Source organism: Cydia strobilella, chromosome 26 (assembly GCF_947568885.1).
Source record: "Cydia strobilella chromosome 26, ilCydStro3.1, whole genome shotgun sequence".
NCBI classification, from domain to species: Eukaryota; Metazoa; Arthropoda; class Insecta; order Lepidoptera; family Tortricidae; genus Cydia; species Cydia strobilella.
Window position 1 is genome coordinate 102,542 of NC_086066.1, and position 17,238 is coordinate 119,779.

Sequence of the window (17,238 nt, forward strand, 5' to 3'; positions counted from 1 at the left end):
ATGGGTTTTAGTAATAAAATTGTAATATACAATGACAGTCAGAGCGCATTGAAGCTGGCAAATAATCATCAATCACATAAGCGTTCTAAGCATATTGATGTTAGATATAATTTCATTAGAGAAGTGATTAGTAATGATATTGTGGAAACAAAGTATTTGCCAACCGCTAACATGCCCGCTGACCTGTTAACTAAAGGTTTACCGGAGGTGAAACATTACAGGTTTATGAAAACACTTGGTGTGGTTCAGAAATGATTTTATTAATGTTCATTGTTAGTAAATCATTTTACATATTTAGTTTCATGTTTAATAAATAACTTGTTTTTTTTTTGCCTGTGGAATTGCTGTTATAATAAAATAAAAATAAATAGTTTCACCGGTTTACATCTGTTAAATATTAGTTTATTTGTTATTTTGATATAGTGGGGGTGTTGTTATTTATATCAAAATAAGCTAAAATAGGGTCACTAGCGCCATCTAGTTAATAATATGTACAACATGTGTGTCTATGCATCTTGTCTTTGAAATAAAGCTTTCTTACTTGTCAACCGTCATCCATGCGTTTCATTAGTTTCTTTAGAAAATAACACTAAAGGCTTGATCCACAGACTAATCAGACACGACATTAGGAAAGGTTTTTACATAGAGCGAGAGGCCATCACACAAATGGGAGCAATTTCACCAATTTTGTCAAAAAATAAGTTTTTATAACCTTCCAAACCGCATTTTCCCGTTTACCCACTCTGTACCTTTTTCGCTGTGGAGAATACTCACCAGAATCGAGCAGGTATCGCATGTCCCGGTGCAGGTCGTCCAGCCTCGCGCCGAGCCGCTCGGCCAGCCGCCGCACGCTGCCGGCCGAGCCCAGCGAGCACGAACACGCTGCAAGTACCAAATAAATTGGTAACCAAGGGCTAAAAGTGACCCATTTGAAACAAGATATTTAGATGAACATAAAAAAAAAAAACTTTAATTTGTAGCTTTACTAGTGCCCTAACCTAGGTTGGTATCTAAGAAGCAGGGATGTTAAGGATGTGGTTTTATCGGAACCGAAAGCGGAACCAGATGTTTTTTAAATTTAAGTTTATCGGAACCAAAAACGGAATCGGAACCAGAAACGGAATCGGAACCGGAAACGAAACCGGAACAGAATCGGAGCCCGAGTCAGCACTGTCAGTAGGTACACATTACACAACACATCATATACGAATAGGTATTTTTAATTCAATACCTAACACGAATAAAACAAAACAACTAATTAGTGTAGCAAGCGGGAAGATGAGCGAATAACAGATATATTATAAACCAGTTTGTTTTCGATGTACGCTGCTCATGTCTCGCTGTCGCACTAAGCTTTGACATCGGATATAACTTCCGATTCAAAAGTATCGGATCCGGAGCCGAAGCGGATGTACGTGTAATACCAATCGTGAGTTCCGACTTAACGGAAACGGAAACGGAGCTCCGTAACATCCTTACTAAGAAGCTTTGGATATTGGATAAAAATAATTGGAATAATTTTTTTATGGCCAAATTGATTATTTTGTCACCGACGGTATATTTTTTCAAAAATCTGTAAATGCTAAGTACATTGTTAATGAGAAAGTTCGAAAAGGTCTCCTTAGACCATTTTGGCATAACGGCACGGGATCTGGTAGCTGACCTCAATCCCGAATTCACTAATAAAGATAAAATAATTGAACTCACATCCGCCGCTCTCCACATTGATGATGTCCAGGTTACCGTCCGAGCTGAAGCCGCGCTCGCAATCTGACAGACAGACAAACAATTTCAGTATCAAGCGTAAGCAGAAAATGTAAAAATGGTCTTACCAGGGTTAACGGCACGCGCGACAATTTTATTTTAATATGTATGTTTAAGTTCTCTACTCTCGATATACTCACGGGTGTCGTGCCTCGTGTCGCCGTAGTGCAGGGCGTGGGGGCCGGCGTACAGCGCCGCGACGAGCGCCGCCGCGTCCCCGCGCGGGAGCTCCGCCATCGCGCCCTCCAGGGGGACGCGGCACGGACCACTGTACAGACAATATATTCCAAATGTTACATCACTTCTGTGTATTTGTTTCTAAACTGTTGAGGTAAAGCGGATCAAGTAATTTAATTACACAAGGGATCTCCAAACTACGGCCCGCTGTCGTGCCACCTCGGTGTGCGGTAAAAACCTAATCCATACTAATATTGTTAATACGAAAGCGTGTCTGTCGGACTGTCATTTAGTTGAAATTTGGTATAGAGATAGTATGAGTCCCGGGGAAGAACATAGGGTAGTTTTTATCCCAGAAGTCAAAAAGAATCGATAAAAAGCAGATTGGATAAAAAATAAGCTACATATATTACTAACTCCACGCAGACGAATTCGCGGGCAAAAGCTACTTCCTATTAAAAATTGATTAATTTTATCCTTCGCTGCCTGAAACACAGGAACTCCTAGTTCAGGCATTTGTAACAATTGTAACCCACTTTCCTCTACTAACAATATCATACCTGGGGTAGTGTAGCAGCAGCTCCCTGAAGTAGCTGCACCGGGCCGCTAGTAGCGCGCGATGCGCCGGCAACACCCAGCCGGAGCCGACCAGCTCCACGTCGCACCAGCGCCTGGAAGAAGTCGAATGAAATGAAATATTTTTTATTATTGTCTGGCAACTATTGGCCCATAGATAAATACCTTAAAACTAGCATACATATAATGAAATATATCTTAAAAAACTAAAAACATTTGCAATCCCGCTGTGTCAGGAAGCCGGCCGCTGAACTGTCAGAACTTGACAGCTTCGGCCAAAACCCTAAACCTTCACTAAATGGTTCAAGATTTTGTTGTTGGTTTTACATCTTAAATTAAGCTCAAAATAAATGGAATATTTTAACATGTCCAAAGATCACACTATAATATTATGTGTCCTGCTGCAGCTGGGCGTGGAGAGCTAGAGCGGGTTCCCTCGCCAGCTCCGCCTGGGTCACCAGGTCCCGCAGCCCCGGCCTCCAGCTCCTCGCGGCAGGAGCACCACGAGCTGGCTGCAGGTGTACCTGTCGTGCTGCAGCGCGTGCAGCTGGGCGTGCAGTGCCGGCGCGGGCTCCCGGGCGAGCTCCGCCTGGGTCACCAGGTCCCGCAGCGCAGCCCCGGCCTCCAGCTCCTCGCACAGCAGGAACACCTCCGCCAGGCGCCACGAGCTCACCACGCCGCGGATGAAGCGCGCGTGCTCGCATCCTGACACAAAAAACAGACAGACGATTAATATTTCATCTTGTTTCCGGTTACCTTTTAGAATGGAGAAGTTGAAATCTTCCAATGATGCAACCGCAAGTGCATTATTATAGGCTCTTCACGACAGGTCACGGAACGCACTGGCGTCGACCCCCGTACACAACTACACAGGGCATGAGTTCCATGGCCCGCGCTGCAGTGTGGACTGTGGGATGGAACGTAGAGAGCCGTCGTACCTCTGTCGGGGCGGTCGCGCGGGCGCCGCGCGGCGGCGGCGATGCGGCGCCGCAGCGTGCCGAGCCCCGCACCACCCGCCTTCTTCTTCCTCTCCCTGTCACACACAATACATGGTACACAAGGTTAGCTGAAACAGATATTTCTAAAAGGATTTATGCGCCTTTGCACTTGTTCAATATACATATATCTGTGTTATGTACAGTCACTTGCAATAATATATTTACATACACACTGTTTACTGTACATCGGTAGACCTTATGTCTTTTGTAATAATAATAGTAATAAGTTTCACCGATGTACAGTTAGGAGTGTTGGTGCTTTATTGTACAGTCACCATCTGATATATCGGAGGTGTCCACAATATCTGAACACGCACTCTAACGCCTTGACAATAGAGGCGTGTTCAGATATTTGTGAGAGCCTTGACCGTTCAGATATATCTGATGGCGACTGTACCTACTTGATTTGTTGAATGAAGTGTTTATTATTATTACTACTACAACTATTATTATTACACATTATTAATACTTTTTTATTTTATTTTTTTTATTTTTTATTATTTATTTATTATTATTACAACAATAGTAACAGATAGATCTACTACTAGTTGTAGTGTAGTAGGGGGTGATCACAATAGATCAGAGATGGTCGCAGTGATACATAGGCTTTGGAGCCTTATATACTATATAGCCCCTAACACAAAGAAGAAGAACAGATGGATCTGTTAAAGATTCTGCAAAACTGTCACATTCCTGTCTGTTATTGTATTTCTTTTTAGGGTTCCGTACCCAAAGGGTGAAAACGGGACCCTGTTACTAAGACTCCGCTATCTGTCTGTCTGTCCGTATGTCACTAGGCTGTATCTCATGAACCGTGATAGCTAGACAGTTGAAATTTTCAAAGATGATGTATTTCTGTTGCCGCTATAACAACAAATACTAAAAACAGAATAAAATAAATATTTAAGTGGGGCTCCCATACAACAAACGTGAATTTTTTGCCGTTTTTGCGTAATGATACGGAACCCTTCGTGCGCGAGTTCGACTCGCACTTGGCCGGTTGGGTACGGAACCCCAAACATGGTGAAAGTTTAAATTGATGTACAGCAATACTGACCGTATGACGTCAGCCATGGTGGGTGGTGCGGCCGCGGCCGGCGCGCCGGCGCCGTCGCAGCCCTCGCCCTCCTACGAAGATAAACATGAGCGTCAATGTAAACATCAAATAATTCTTAACACTCCTAGACAACATCAGCTCTAATGTCTTTGTAAACATAAATCATGACATTCCTTTGTGCCTGGCGGCCGTGGCCGACCTTTCATGCGCATAATACCAGAAACGCAAATTAATTTAGGTATACGCGGATCACGGATGGCCAGATTTTTATACGTAAGTAAATTCCCTGATACGCAGATGACCAGCGAAAGGGCCCTACTAAAAAGGTGCCAGTATAGATGAGATTAAAGGATGACAGGCAGTCCCTTGGTTCGAAACACGACTGACTTACTATTATATCAATAATACTAAAGGGTCTCCCAAAAAGAACGCAAGATTTGAATTTGCCGCCATTTTTGCATTTTAGTACTGGCAACTCTATTAAACTATTGGACAGCTGAATGTTTTAAGGGTTTGTAAAAATGGCGGGTTATAGGTACGAAAGAACAACGCGTTTTCATTATTGTACAATATTTCAAAATGATGAAAGTTGGAGTAGGAGAGTCAGTGTACATACCTGGGGATGCAGCGAGAGCGCGGCGCCCATGTCTGTGCGCGCGCGGTGGCGGCGGCAGCAGAGGAGGCTCATCAGCCCGGCATCACCGTGCTGTGCCGCCCCATGCTGCCTCTGCAATAAACCAAAACACATATCTTGAAGATCACTCGCACACAGGCTTATTATCGTCTAAACTAAAGCTGCGTTGCGTTTCTGAAGGAGGCGTAACGAGGGATGTGTTTGTTAAGAACCAATACAATAGTGCCTACTAAAGAAGAAGAATAAAGAATAAAGATCATTTATTTTCAGCTAAAGGTTACAGACATTCCAGGGGTCTCCGCACTAGGCAGTGCCTGTATCGCGGGGAACCAATTATAATTTAAATATCAGACTTTGTTACAATTAAAACTACAAACTAAGGCTTAATCTAGACACAATATTGAAACTAAATTTTGTTAAATATGGCTTCTGTCTCGGCATAATTTTGTGAGTGCAGCAGTTTGAAAAGCAGTTTTTTCGCTTCCATTTGTGTGCAATCCCTGAGGTTACATAGTTTATTTATAGCATTGACTATACTCTGATTTGTAATTAAATTCCAAAAATTACGCAGCATAACTCTACACTGACTTTGACGGAATAAAGCGTGGCAATGCCACTAGAAACGTAAAGAAAACTTGAAGTTTACCATTGTAAACTTTGAATTCCTAATAAAACTTGTCGTTTCTATACAAGGGTAAGCCTTATCCGAATCGACACTCAGGGGTACGCAGATGACCTTGTTGTGACGGTGAGGGGCAACTGTCAAAGTACTTTATCAGACCTTATGCAGAGGGCTCTCAACACCATGAATACATGGTGCAGAGATAATGAATTGTCTATCAATGCGGACAAGACAATTATAGTTCCATTCACGAACAAGCGGAAACTAGACAAACTTAAGCCGCTTGTCATGAATGGTAAAACTATTCCGTTCTCAACAGAGGTCAAATATCTGGGGGTAACACTGGACCAGAAACTGACCTGGAACAAGCATGTGGACGGAACTATACAAAAGGCTAGATCAGCCTTGGCAATATGCTGTCGTTTAGCAGGCAACCGATGGGGTCTAAAACCCAAGATTGCCTTGTGGCTGTACACGGCTATAGTGAGGCCGATAGTGTCTTACGCCTCCGTAGCATGGTACAGGAAAACGACGCAGAAGGCAACAGTGACGAGGCTTGGCAGCCTGCAAAGAACTGCCTGTGTCATCGTCACTGGAGCCATGTCATCCTCCCCGACGGCAGCCCTAGAGGCCATACTAAATCTACCGCCCCTTCACCTGCATCTGGAATTGGAGGCGAGATCTAGTATGCTTAGAATAGCGGGCGCGAGGAGAGGTAATTGGTTATCGCAAACTCTGAGACTGTTTAGGGAATCAGTGTACGATATTCCTGTTCTTGGGATGCCGTCCGACACTATGGCACCCAAATTTTGTCCACTCAAACTCTACTCAGTGGAACTCCCAAAAAGGGAGGACTGGTCAAACAGTCAAATTAAGTGGAAAGAAGGAAGCCTGAGGTGGTACACTGATGGCTCCAAATCCGGATCTGAAGTAGGCTGCGGAGTATATGGTGAAGCGCCCAGGAAAAGCATCAGCTTAAACCTAGGGCGTTTTTGCTCTATATTCCAGGCAGAGGTATACGCCATTATTGAATGTGCGTCAATGAATCTGCAAAGCAACTACGGCAACCATACTATCTATATCCATTCGGATAGCCAGGCGGCACTCTTAGCCCTAACCTCTGATGTCACCACATCGAGGCTGGTTGAGAACTGCAGGCAATTATTGAACAACCTTGGAGCCAGGAACAAGGTTGTTCTACGTTGGGTCCCGGGGCATGCGGGTATCGTTGGAAACGAAAAGGCCGACGAACTCGCGCGAGCAGGGGCTAAGGGGAAGAACTACAGTCCTGAGCCGTTTTGTGGGATTCCCAGAAGCCTAACGCGGCTCACCCTAAAGACCTACTGTCAATACAAAACCATTCAACTCTGGAGGGAGAAACCAGGGTTGAACCATTCCAAAGCGCTTATCAAGGCCTTCAGCAAAAAGGCGTCTTCGAGCGCCTTGGCGCTGCCTAGGAACCAACTGCGCAACTTGGTCAGGGTGCTTACCGGGCACTGCGGCCTCAATAAGCACATGCACACTATGGGGAAACGTGACATGGGGCGGTGCAGACTCTGTATGGAGGCAGAGGAGACGCCCCTACACATCCTCACAGAGTGCCCCTGCCTAATGCGCACTCGTGACTTGATCCTGGGTGGACATATATTGCGCCCGGAGGAGTTAAAGTCTCTCGAAACCAAAAAGATCCTGCAGCTGTTTGAAGTTGCAGGTTTGGATCGAGAGTTGTAGTAGGTGGCGATCACAATAGATCAGAGATGGTCGCAGTGATACATAGGCTCTGGAGCCTTACATAGCCCCTAGAAAAGAAGAAGAAGAAGAAGAAGAAGCCTTATCACAATTTATCACTGCACTGCAATGTCTGTGCAAACGTAGCTTGGTCTGATTCTAATCGTTCTTTCCATTTCCGGAACAAGAGCTTATACCACAGTATTACAATTATTCTTCCCTTATACTGCATGTTCTTTTGTTCATGATTAGTGTAACGCAGCGTACTACGTAGTATGCTACGTAGGCGAATAACATGCGAACGCGAAGCGGCGCGGCGCGGAGCGGGGTCAATCAATCCTTTGCGCTTATAATAGTGTCCTACGTGGACGATCTCGTTGCGAACGCGAACGCCGTGGGCCCGCCGCGCCGCGCCGCTTCGCTTCGCGTTCGCGAGTGTTCACCTACTACGTAAGACGCAGCGTTAGGTACCTTTTAATAAAAAACGCGCAATGAAATCGTGGCTGCGCTACGTTTATGTGCAATGACTATAATAGCTTTAAAACTACGAGTCTCATGGTCAGTGTACTGTAATTTTGTACCAGAGTGAGAAAAGGGGCGTCCATTCATTACGTGAGGGGTTTTTGAGGATTTTTTGACCTGAAAACTGCACGAGGCCATGAGCTTAGTGAGGAATAGAAGCCTATGGAGAAACCTGGTCTTTAATAGAAGGACATGAGGACATGATGTCATGATGTCACGATCCTCGGCATTGAGGGAACAACTGAAGAAGAATGAATACAAAGTGCACCCCATTGGTCAAATGAAGAGTCATGTGGTTTTTAGGGTTCCGTACCCAAAAGGTAAAAAAGGGACCCTGTTACTAAGACTCCGCTGTCTGTCTGTCACCAGGCTATATCTCATGAACCATGAGAGTTAGACAGTTTTTTTTTTATCTGGATTTTATTGAAGCTTTGGACACACTAGGTGAACATGTCAGCCTCATGGGTGCTTTCATAGTTCCCTACTCAAGGGAGAGGTCAATAAAGTGGTAAACACTGATTGCATTGTCCGATATAGGCTCTGCCAACCAACAATTGATGTCCGTTGTGCATGGATCCCAGACTAACTAAAATTCTTTTTCTCAAGTCCGAATTCCGGACGCATTCCAACAACACGTGAGACAAGTCATCAGTCTTCTGACAGTTTACACACAGTGGTAACGATTTAACACCCATCATGCACAGAAACTTGTTTGTAGGGATGTGTCCGGACCGGACTCGGAAAGCTGAGACTAACACTTTTCTAGCGAGGTTGGCAGAATCAAACCAGGGTATCCACAAGGGTAGCTAGACAGTTGAAATTTTCACAAATGATGTTGCCGCTATAGCAACAAATACTAAAAACAGAATAAAATAAATATTTCATTGGGGCTCCCATACAACAAACGTGATTTTTTTGCTTAATGGTACGGAACCCTTTGTGGGCGAGTCCGACTCGCATTTGGTTAGTTTTTTGCCATGTGCACCACGGACTAGGAGTAGTGCTAGGACAAATATGTATTTTCAAAACCTAACAGACTTGTCCTTCTTAGGCTATAGGGCCTAAACTAATTTAATCTGATATACTATAGCTACCTTGTTTTATTATTCCGGATACTAAGCCAATCTGTAATTTTATTATAATAAGTTTTTGGCAACAATTTCATTTTTTGTACAAGCTTTTATCGCTGACTGTACTTTTCTTTCTACAAGCAACTATATAATACTCATCAAGACAATTCTAAAAACCCCAAACACAATTAGGTTGCATTGTTTTATCACAGAGTTCCTATGACCACCTCCTGTCTCCATCATCAGATCAGCTCAATGGTACCATAATATTGCATTGTCACCCGACTTAAACAGTATGCAAATTTTCAGCTTCATCAGAAACCAGGAAGTGGGTCCAATTTAACTTGCAAGTTTTGACCCGTAGAAACAGTGACATATTACATAGATACTTACTTACATAGGTACATTGCAAGTTAATAAAAAGCTTGTAAAATTGGTACAATAACATGATATTGGGTAGTAAAAGGCCTTCAAACTGTTGTTTTGTATAAAAAACATCACTTTTAACCTTTCTAAAATGAAACAGGGATTGAATTCCATTTTTTTTAACCCTGTTGCAAGTAAACTCTATGAAATATTGTTATTATAATATTTTGTGTTGTTTCAACTGATTCCACAGCAAATACAGATTTCTATAAAAATTGTCCTTTGGTTTTATTTCCTTTAGAATATAACTAATTTTGTGGCATAGTTTTGAATTCAAACTGAAATTAACAGAAAAAACATCATTACTTCAGTACCTTTCAGACATCTTAAGTTGCTTTAGCCCTCTAGCCCTGATTCAAAAGGCAAAGTATAAATAACTTTCTAGGCATGCTAGAACTGACCTAGGTTTTAGGTGTCCCAAATAGATATATGGGTCACATGTACCTGAAAGTGATAGTGTCACCCCTCCCTCGGTCCCTCGTCAGCTCGTGACGTCGCCACTGCGCGGTGCGCGCGCCGCGGCCCGTCTTGACCTACTTACTGACTGTTGTAACACCAGCCAAATGTCAACAGGCCAGGCCTGCCCCACAGCTACAACACCTATTGACCAACGCTCACCTACATACAACCCCCCATTTAAACATTTACAAACTCTATTATATGTTTTTGTTCACGAAAATTTTTCATGTGTTTTTTGTTTGTTTAAATGTTGCTTAAGGTATCGTTGAGTGGTATTTTAGTTTTAAATGCGTTTTTATCAATGCTTACCGTTTAATAATGTCATTACGGACGAAAACACGACGGATTTATAATCCTAAACAAACATTTCCATATAACACTCCGCCATCATGGACGATCACTTGTAATACGATTTCACTCACTACGAAACGCTCCCGGCACTGAAATATTAACGCTAAACACTTATTAATATTTACCGATTACGTTTTTACACAAACAGACCACGATAATAAGCTCATCGACTTGTAAATTGATAAAAAAAGCAGGATGAACGAGACCCGTTATGTTTCCCCGTCCTCTGCTATTTCGACACTGCTGCCAACTGCACAAAAATATAAATAAATACCATAGACAACGGATAGATGACGTTTGATCGATTAGGAAAGTTTCTTGAAGTGTTTCCATTAAAATATTGTTTGAAACCTACACCAAATTATATTTTAAAACCAAATAAAACTTTATTTCTGTTTATTTCACAATAACTAAAAAATAAGTAGTAATTATTCAATCATTAATTTTTTTGTAAACAATGACTGTACATTGTTTGCACTTGCTTGCTATTGGTTAAGTTAAAATGACGTTTACTGCTGATTGAATAAATTTTCATTATCATCCTTCCTGACCAATAGAATAACAGAAAAAGTTAATCGAAAGGCGACTATCCAAAACAGAAACAGAAACAGCTGCAATGCAACCGCAACCGATTGTCAAGCAAATCAAATAAAATCTTTGTTTTTGAGTTAATTTATTTAGATTAAACGTTTTGGTACACTTTTATGCGATTTATTGAGAGCAAGCCTTATTCAGTGTTAGTGATATGCGTTCTATTGTAAATTAACGATAAAGATGGCTATTTTATGGAGAAAACCGTAGCGTCGAATTGAAGTCATTGGAAAGCTTGTTATAACATTAATAAAAAGGTAAGTTTCCCTTTAACATTGCTTTTAAAGACTATCCTTTATCTATCCAGCATTATCGAAGCTTATTTTTACTAAAGAGATAATCAGCCTCATGATTTAGTTCACTCATGTTTTTTGCCAAAACTGGTTTCTGACATTGCTGTTTTGGTCATACTTTCATACATTTCACTATTTCATTCACTTCAACACACGTTTAAATAAACATTATACAGACCTTAAGCTGAGAAGTAGACCCTATAACCCCTTTTGAACACGGATTTTTGTGATAGAGAACTGCTAAATAAAGGTTGTAGTATTATTTGTCTTTGTGCCTGGTGAAATAACAAAAACAAATCAAATACTTACCGATGATAATGAGTATGTAGCGTTTAATTCCTGCTAGCTTGGTATTCAAGAATATTAAATAGCTTATTATGAAGCGATTCAGAAAAGCATATCAACTCACATTTGCTCAAAAATTAACTGGAAGAGATGCCTTATCTTATAAGGGTAAGCTCGCCTTTGTATATTGTATACATATTTTGTTTTATTGTGATTTCCAATTGTCTTATGTACAGTCAAGGGCATATATTCCCAAAGTTTCAAACATATGTGTATGCTCTTACATCTTAGGCAATAAAGTCGCGTTCTCATATTATTGAACTATTTGTCTGGATCGATATTTTTGCCTTCGACTGTACAATAAAGTGTTTAGTGTATATTCTTACACAATACTTTTAAAGGTCAAGCATGATGTGTGATCACATTTTCTGCCTGAAATGGAGTCATACAAAATATATATTAAATACCTAGTCGGCTCATAAGTTCTGTCATATACATAGTATCAAATAAAACCAAAAGTTTAAGTTTATTCCGTATAATTTGTACAGCGTTTGAAAGCTTATAAACTAGAGAATCTAAATGTATAACATTTATTCAAAATGACCGCCATAATTATCTACACAGGCTTGAAGTATTCATGGCCAGTCGTCAATGGATTCACGCACCACTTTCATGTCGATATTGGCCACTGCCGTAGCAAGAGATTTTTTTCAGCGAGTCTAGATTTGCATGAGGTTTTGAGCACACCTTTTCCTCTAAATACTGCCATATTTTATAGTCTAAAGGATTAAGATCTGGGCTAGAGGAGGGCCAATCTTCATGCCGTATAAAGTCGATTTTATTGGAGGCGAGCCAGGCTTGTGTAGACTTTGCCTTATGGGCTGGAGCAGAGTCCTGCTGGAAAACCCAATGCTGGTTTAGAAACATCGTATGGGATAGTGGTTTCACAATATTAGTCAACACCGTGTCTTGGTACACTTTGGCACTAGTTTTTACTCCTTTCTCACAAAAATGCATACTAGTGACGCCCGCATAAGAAACTCCCAGCCAAACCATCACAGATGAAGGGTGATGACCTCTTTGAATACGGGGAATGCTATTAGACGCTTCTTTACTATTGCGAGCGTACACTCTATCATTTTGTTTATTACAGTTTTCTTCTATGTCAAAAATTTTCTCGTCCGAAAACAGTATACAACGGTGCTTATTTTTAGCGTACTTCTTCAATAAAGCTTTAGATCTTTTAAGCCTTAAAGCTTTAAGCCGACCATTGAGAAGATGGCCAGTTTTTCGTTTATAAGCACGAAGTCTCAGGTCTTGATTAAGCACTCTTTTCACCGTGTTTTTGCTCAAACCCATCTGGAGGGCCCTTTTTGTTTCCTAGCGGGATTTCTGGCAATGCGTGCCCTAATTGCTTGTACAACCGCTGGAGTCCTAGCTGTACGCGGACGACCGCTTCTTTTCTTGTCATTTAAACTAGAGACCTCACTGTATCTTTCTATGGTACGATACACAAATCTTAGAGAGAATTTTAAATTTTCAAGTAGCTTAAAAATTTTAGTCGGCGAGTGACCACAACGATATAGTGCAATTATTGCGGTACGGCTATCTTTAAGCGTCCACTCCATGTTGAAGAAAACAGAAAATTGCAAAATTATACTACTCAAATATTTAATAAAGATTCGAAATTCAAATGCAGAACGGTTTTTGTTTTAGGAGTTCCAAATTTAAATTTTAAAGGCCAGTGACAGAACTTATGAGCCGACTAGGTATATATATATTTAAGTGCACCTTAGCAGTGTTACGTATAAAAGAATATTCTTTTATACGTAACACTGCTAAGGTGCACTTAAAAGGGACGGATGGAAGTTATGTGACGAGAAAGGTATTACGAATGAATGTGGAAAGAGGTACAAAGAAAGGAAAACCGAGGAAAAGGTGGATGGACTGGTACAGCCTGGTGACAGACGGATGGACATACAGCGAAGTCTTAGTAATAGGGTCCCGTTTTTAGCCTTTGGCTACGGAATGCTAAAAAGTACGAAACCCTCGGTGGGCGAGTCCCACTCGCACTTGTCCGATTTTTTATTATAAACGTCTAATAAAGATTATAGTAATTATACATAAAAATACCTAATCCATCCAAATCAGTTTGAGCTGGTACAAATATGAGAAAACCTCTGATAAATTAACCTACTAACCATAGTACTTTAATTTCAGGTCCCTATGCTCGACCATGGGCTCGTCACCGCCCTACTTCCCCGCGCGGGACAGCCCCAGCATCCTCGAGCCCGTCGAGGACCCCTCCCCGCCCCGCTCCCCCTCCCCCGTCCTCCGCGCCCCCTCCCCCATGCGGCTCCAGCACTCCGGCACCTTCACGCCCCGGGACAACAGCAACGGCAGCTTCCCCAACGATGACAACAACTCCAACTCCATAGACGGAGTGTTTCCATCACCTTCCACTTACACCTACGACCCTGAAGAAAGCGATTCCAGTTTAGCGCAGTGGCCGAGGCGAGACAATGCAGCCCCGAGCCCTTTCGTCTCCAACGAAAACAGTATGTTCAGCACAGCCACGTCTAATGAGGAATCCAACTCATTACCTGAGGTTAGTGTGCGTGGGGAAGGCAGCGAACGCGGAGAGGATACAGATGAACCGCCAGCGAAGATCAGAAAGGTCAGTTCCCCTAAACAATCACCCCAGCAGGACGATGGAGATGGAGAGACATGCCCTATCTGCTTAGATTCCTGGTGCACCTCAGGAAACCATAGACTAGTAGCTTTAAAATGTGGGCATCTCTTTGGTTTACGCTGCGTCGAGCGCTGGCTTAAAGCTAAAACTCATAAAGAACGCTGCTGCCCAACTTGCAAAAGCAAAGCCACCATGAAAGACGTAAGAAACATCTACGCAAGGAAGATCATAGCTGTCGACACTTCAGAAATCACTACAATGCAGAAGCAAGTTGAACATGTGACTGTAGAAAAGAGCAGAGTGGAGCTAGAATTACAGAAGTCTAAAATAGCACATCGTGCATGTCTTCAACAGTTAGAAACTCTTAGGACCACGTTGTTAAAAGCACAAGTTAAACCACAGGTCAAGAGATCCTGGCGCTTCGCGCTGGAGAAGAATTTAGAGATCTGCAAAGACGGTGGCTGTAGAGTTATGACGTACAACTGCCGGACTTATGAGCTGTACGTGTCTCAGAAAAGCACTAATGGCTTGTTTCCTGGTTACGGCATTAGGAAAGTGAGTTGCGTGGACTATAAGCAGGGACAATTCGTGCATTTGCACCCCAAACCTATTAGAGACATATCATATTCGCAACCTAAGGATTTGCTTCTAAGTGTAGGTTTGGATAGCTGCGCGAGAATAGTGGAGCGAGGTATCCCGAGTACTACCGTCCAAGCGGGTGTTCAACTCTGGTCTTGTGCTTGGGATTCTTTAAGAACTAATGAATTCTACGTGGGTGGTGTAGGAGGTTTCATCCAGCAATATGATATTAGAAATCCCAGTTCGTACATTCAGCAGTTATCAGCGCCGGGTGATATGTCACCAGTAGTGTCCTTATGTCCTACGGAATTCGGTCTGTTATCCTGTAATTTAAATTCGTGCTGGTTGTGGTCGTGGCGCGGCAACGGGCAGTGGGAGCCGCGGGCTTTGCCTGTGGAAGGTCCTTTTATGTCCATGTGTTATGATAACGACACTCGTAGAGCTATAGTGTCGTGTAGGCCTGCGAATGGTGAGCGGGCGAAACTGTCCTTATGTCAGTTTAGGAACGACGATGATGTTACGTGCCATGCTGAGCAGACGTTTCAGGGATCTGCTAGGAGTTCTATAATGTCGAGGTCAGCTTGGGTTCGCGCTGAAGGGGCGACTTGGTTGGCGTCTCACTCTGAGTCCGCTGGCGCTTTAGTTCTCCACGGGTTGGACGGGGCCCGCGGGGCTTCGCTGCCGGCAGCGGAGCCCGCGATAGACGTGTGCTCGGTCCAGCTGAACGGAGATACCTTGCTGGCAGCGTTGTCCGAGGCGCGGCTAAGAATATACAAGGCTGTACCTACTAGTTAGAGTTTAGAGTAACTATCTTGTCTTAGACTTGCAATAACTTATATAGAATCGATTTGGCCAAATAAATGAACTCCGAAATTGGCTAGTCTCATTTAAAACTCAATTGCTCATGTATAAACGTAAAATTTTAAACACATAGGTATGGTCATCTCAAAATAATTGTGTTAATATTTAGTTACTAAATCGTTTGAATCAATTTGTTCGGATTAGATGCTTGTTTATAAAATAGCGACGACAAGTACCTAAGGCTCATTCAACATGAATCATGATTGTGGACTTGTGTAGTAAACTTCTGTTGCACTTTTCTTTGTAGTCCCACATTTGTAAAACAAAGCTCATTAGGCACTGAGCGTTTTAGTGCTTTGTTACGCCAGCACTTTAGCAGCTATAGGCAATTTCTATTGATATCCATGTCACGGGAAAATGTTCGGGTGACTGTGAATAGCCGGGTCCACACAGAGCGAGCATACGCGCGAGGCAATTTCCTCGCGCACAATACGGCCAGTGTAGGCGTGCTTCGCGCGCGCCGCCTCGCCCGAGGCACGTCTACGTCTACCGTCAGGTCTCGGCCGAGGCGGCGCGCGCGAGGCACGTCTGCACTGGCCGTTTTGTGCCCGAGGAAACTCGCGCGTATGCTCTCTCTGTGTGGACCCGGCTAATAGTGCGAATACTTCATTCACATTGTCGGAATTCCGAAAGATGGCGCTAGGCTAACGCCGCTAGCATGTTGGGTAGTTTTTGTAAATACCCGACTTTTTTAATATGCTTACATACGGAAATAACCGAACACCTTAATTCTGTACCAAACTGATAGTTTTAGCCTCAATAAAATCTCTTTTGCCTAACTAAAGACATCACAATTGTTAAGTTATAATTAAATAGTAGGTCAAGTCTGACTAAATTAATATGTTTGTTGTTTTATAATTTGAATCGTACCATAACATTTTTTTTTAAATTTGAATTGCTCACGCTAGCCACGCTGTCGCTGTCGCTGTGTATACACAGCTACAGCAGCTTTCGTTTAGAGCATATTTTTGGTCGAAAATACGTCACTTTTGACTGATACCGACGCAATAATATAATATTATAATAGAATACGTCGAATTTTTGGTAGGTACGCGTGTGCTGGTATCCAGGGGCCTATTCAACTGGTAGGAAGCCGTCATTTAGTGACCACTTGCGTGACGTCAAGCCCGTCAAGGATATATGATGTGATATATAGTCGAATAGGCCTCTAGATAAAAACAGTTGTGTAAATGGCCATAAATGATTTAAAAAAAAAAGTTGTGTAAATTGTATGTTATGTTTGTAAATTTGTTACCTCATCTAGTTTATTGTGTATGGGATATGTGACATGTAATTAACTATTTTAATAAATAAATAATGTAATTAATTTTCAAATATTTTGTTTATTTCTCTTTGATGGTAACAATGTATGGCCCGAAGGTAATCGGTCAACGGTGCCTGGGGCGCATACACCTAGCTATTTAATTTATTAAATAATAATAAGTCAGTGGCTGTTGCAAGATGATTGATTTTGTAATCCGTGATTTTATTTTATTTATTTGTTTATACAAGGAATTCCAACAGCTATGAAATATTAGTTTAACTTTTTGGAT

The 17,238-nt window shown here is 42.2% G+C and overlaps 2 protein-coding genes across 2 annotated transcripts in view; one reads left to right on the forward strand and one right to left on the reverse strand.

Moving 5' to 3' along the window:
- Positions 1–10,721, reverse strand: part of LOC134753001 (BTB/POZ domain-containing protein 7) — a 43,227-nt gene extending 32,506 nt beyond the window's left edge. The window contains exons 1-9 of the mRNA XM_063688762.1: positions 10,343–10,721; positions 5,189–5,299; positions 4,573–4,643; positions 3,456–3,550; positions 3,042–3,222; positions 2,502–2,612; positions 1,905–2,032; positions 1,708–1,770; positions 775–882 (exon numbers count right to left, since the gene is read on the reverse strand). Coding sequence (XP_063544832.1) covers positions 775–882; positions 1,708–1,770; positions 1,905–2,032; positions 2,502–2,612; positions 3,042–3,222; positions 3,456–3,550; positions 4,573–4,643; positions 5,189–5,260 — 829 coding nt within the window. The 5' untranslated portion in view covers positions 5,261–5,299; positions 10,343–10,721. The remainder of the gene's footprint in view (positions 1–774; positions 883–1,707; positions 1,771–1,904; positions 2,033–2,501; positions 2,613–3,041; positions 3,223–3,455; positions 3,551–4,572; positions 4,644–5,188; positions 5,300–10,342) is intronic.
- A 301-nt stretch (positions 10,722–11,022) lies between these two features.
- On the forward strand, positions 11,023–16,072 carry LOC134753175 (E3 ubiquitin-protein ligase RFWD3-like). The gene is made up of 2 exons (XM_063688972.1): positions 11,023–11,232; positions 13,774–16,072. Exon 2 carries the CDS (start codon positions 13,790–13,792, stop codon positions 15,617–15,619), a length of 1,830 nt encoding a protein of 609 aa, XP_063545042.1. The 5' UTR covers positions 11,023–11,232; positions 13,774–13,789; the 3' UTR covers positions 15,620–16,072.
- Positions 16,073–17,238: the final 1,166 nt, after the last annotated feature.

Excerpts from the sequence above, each read along its gene's own strand:
- LOC134753175 (XM_063688972.1), top strand. The coding sequence starts at position 13,790 with ATGGGCTCGTCACCGCCCTACTTCCCCGCGCGGGACAGCCCCAGCATC.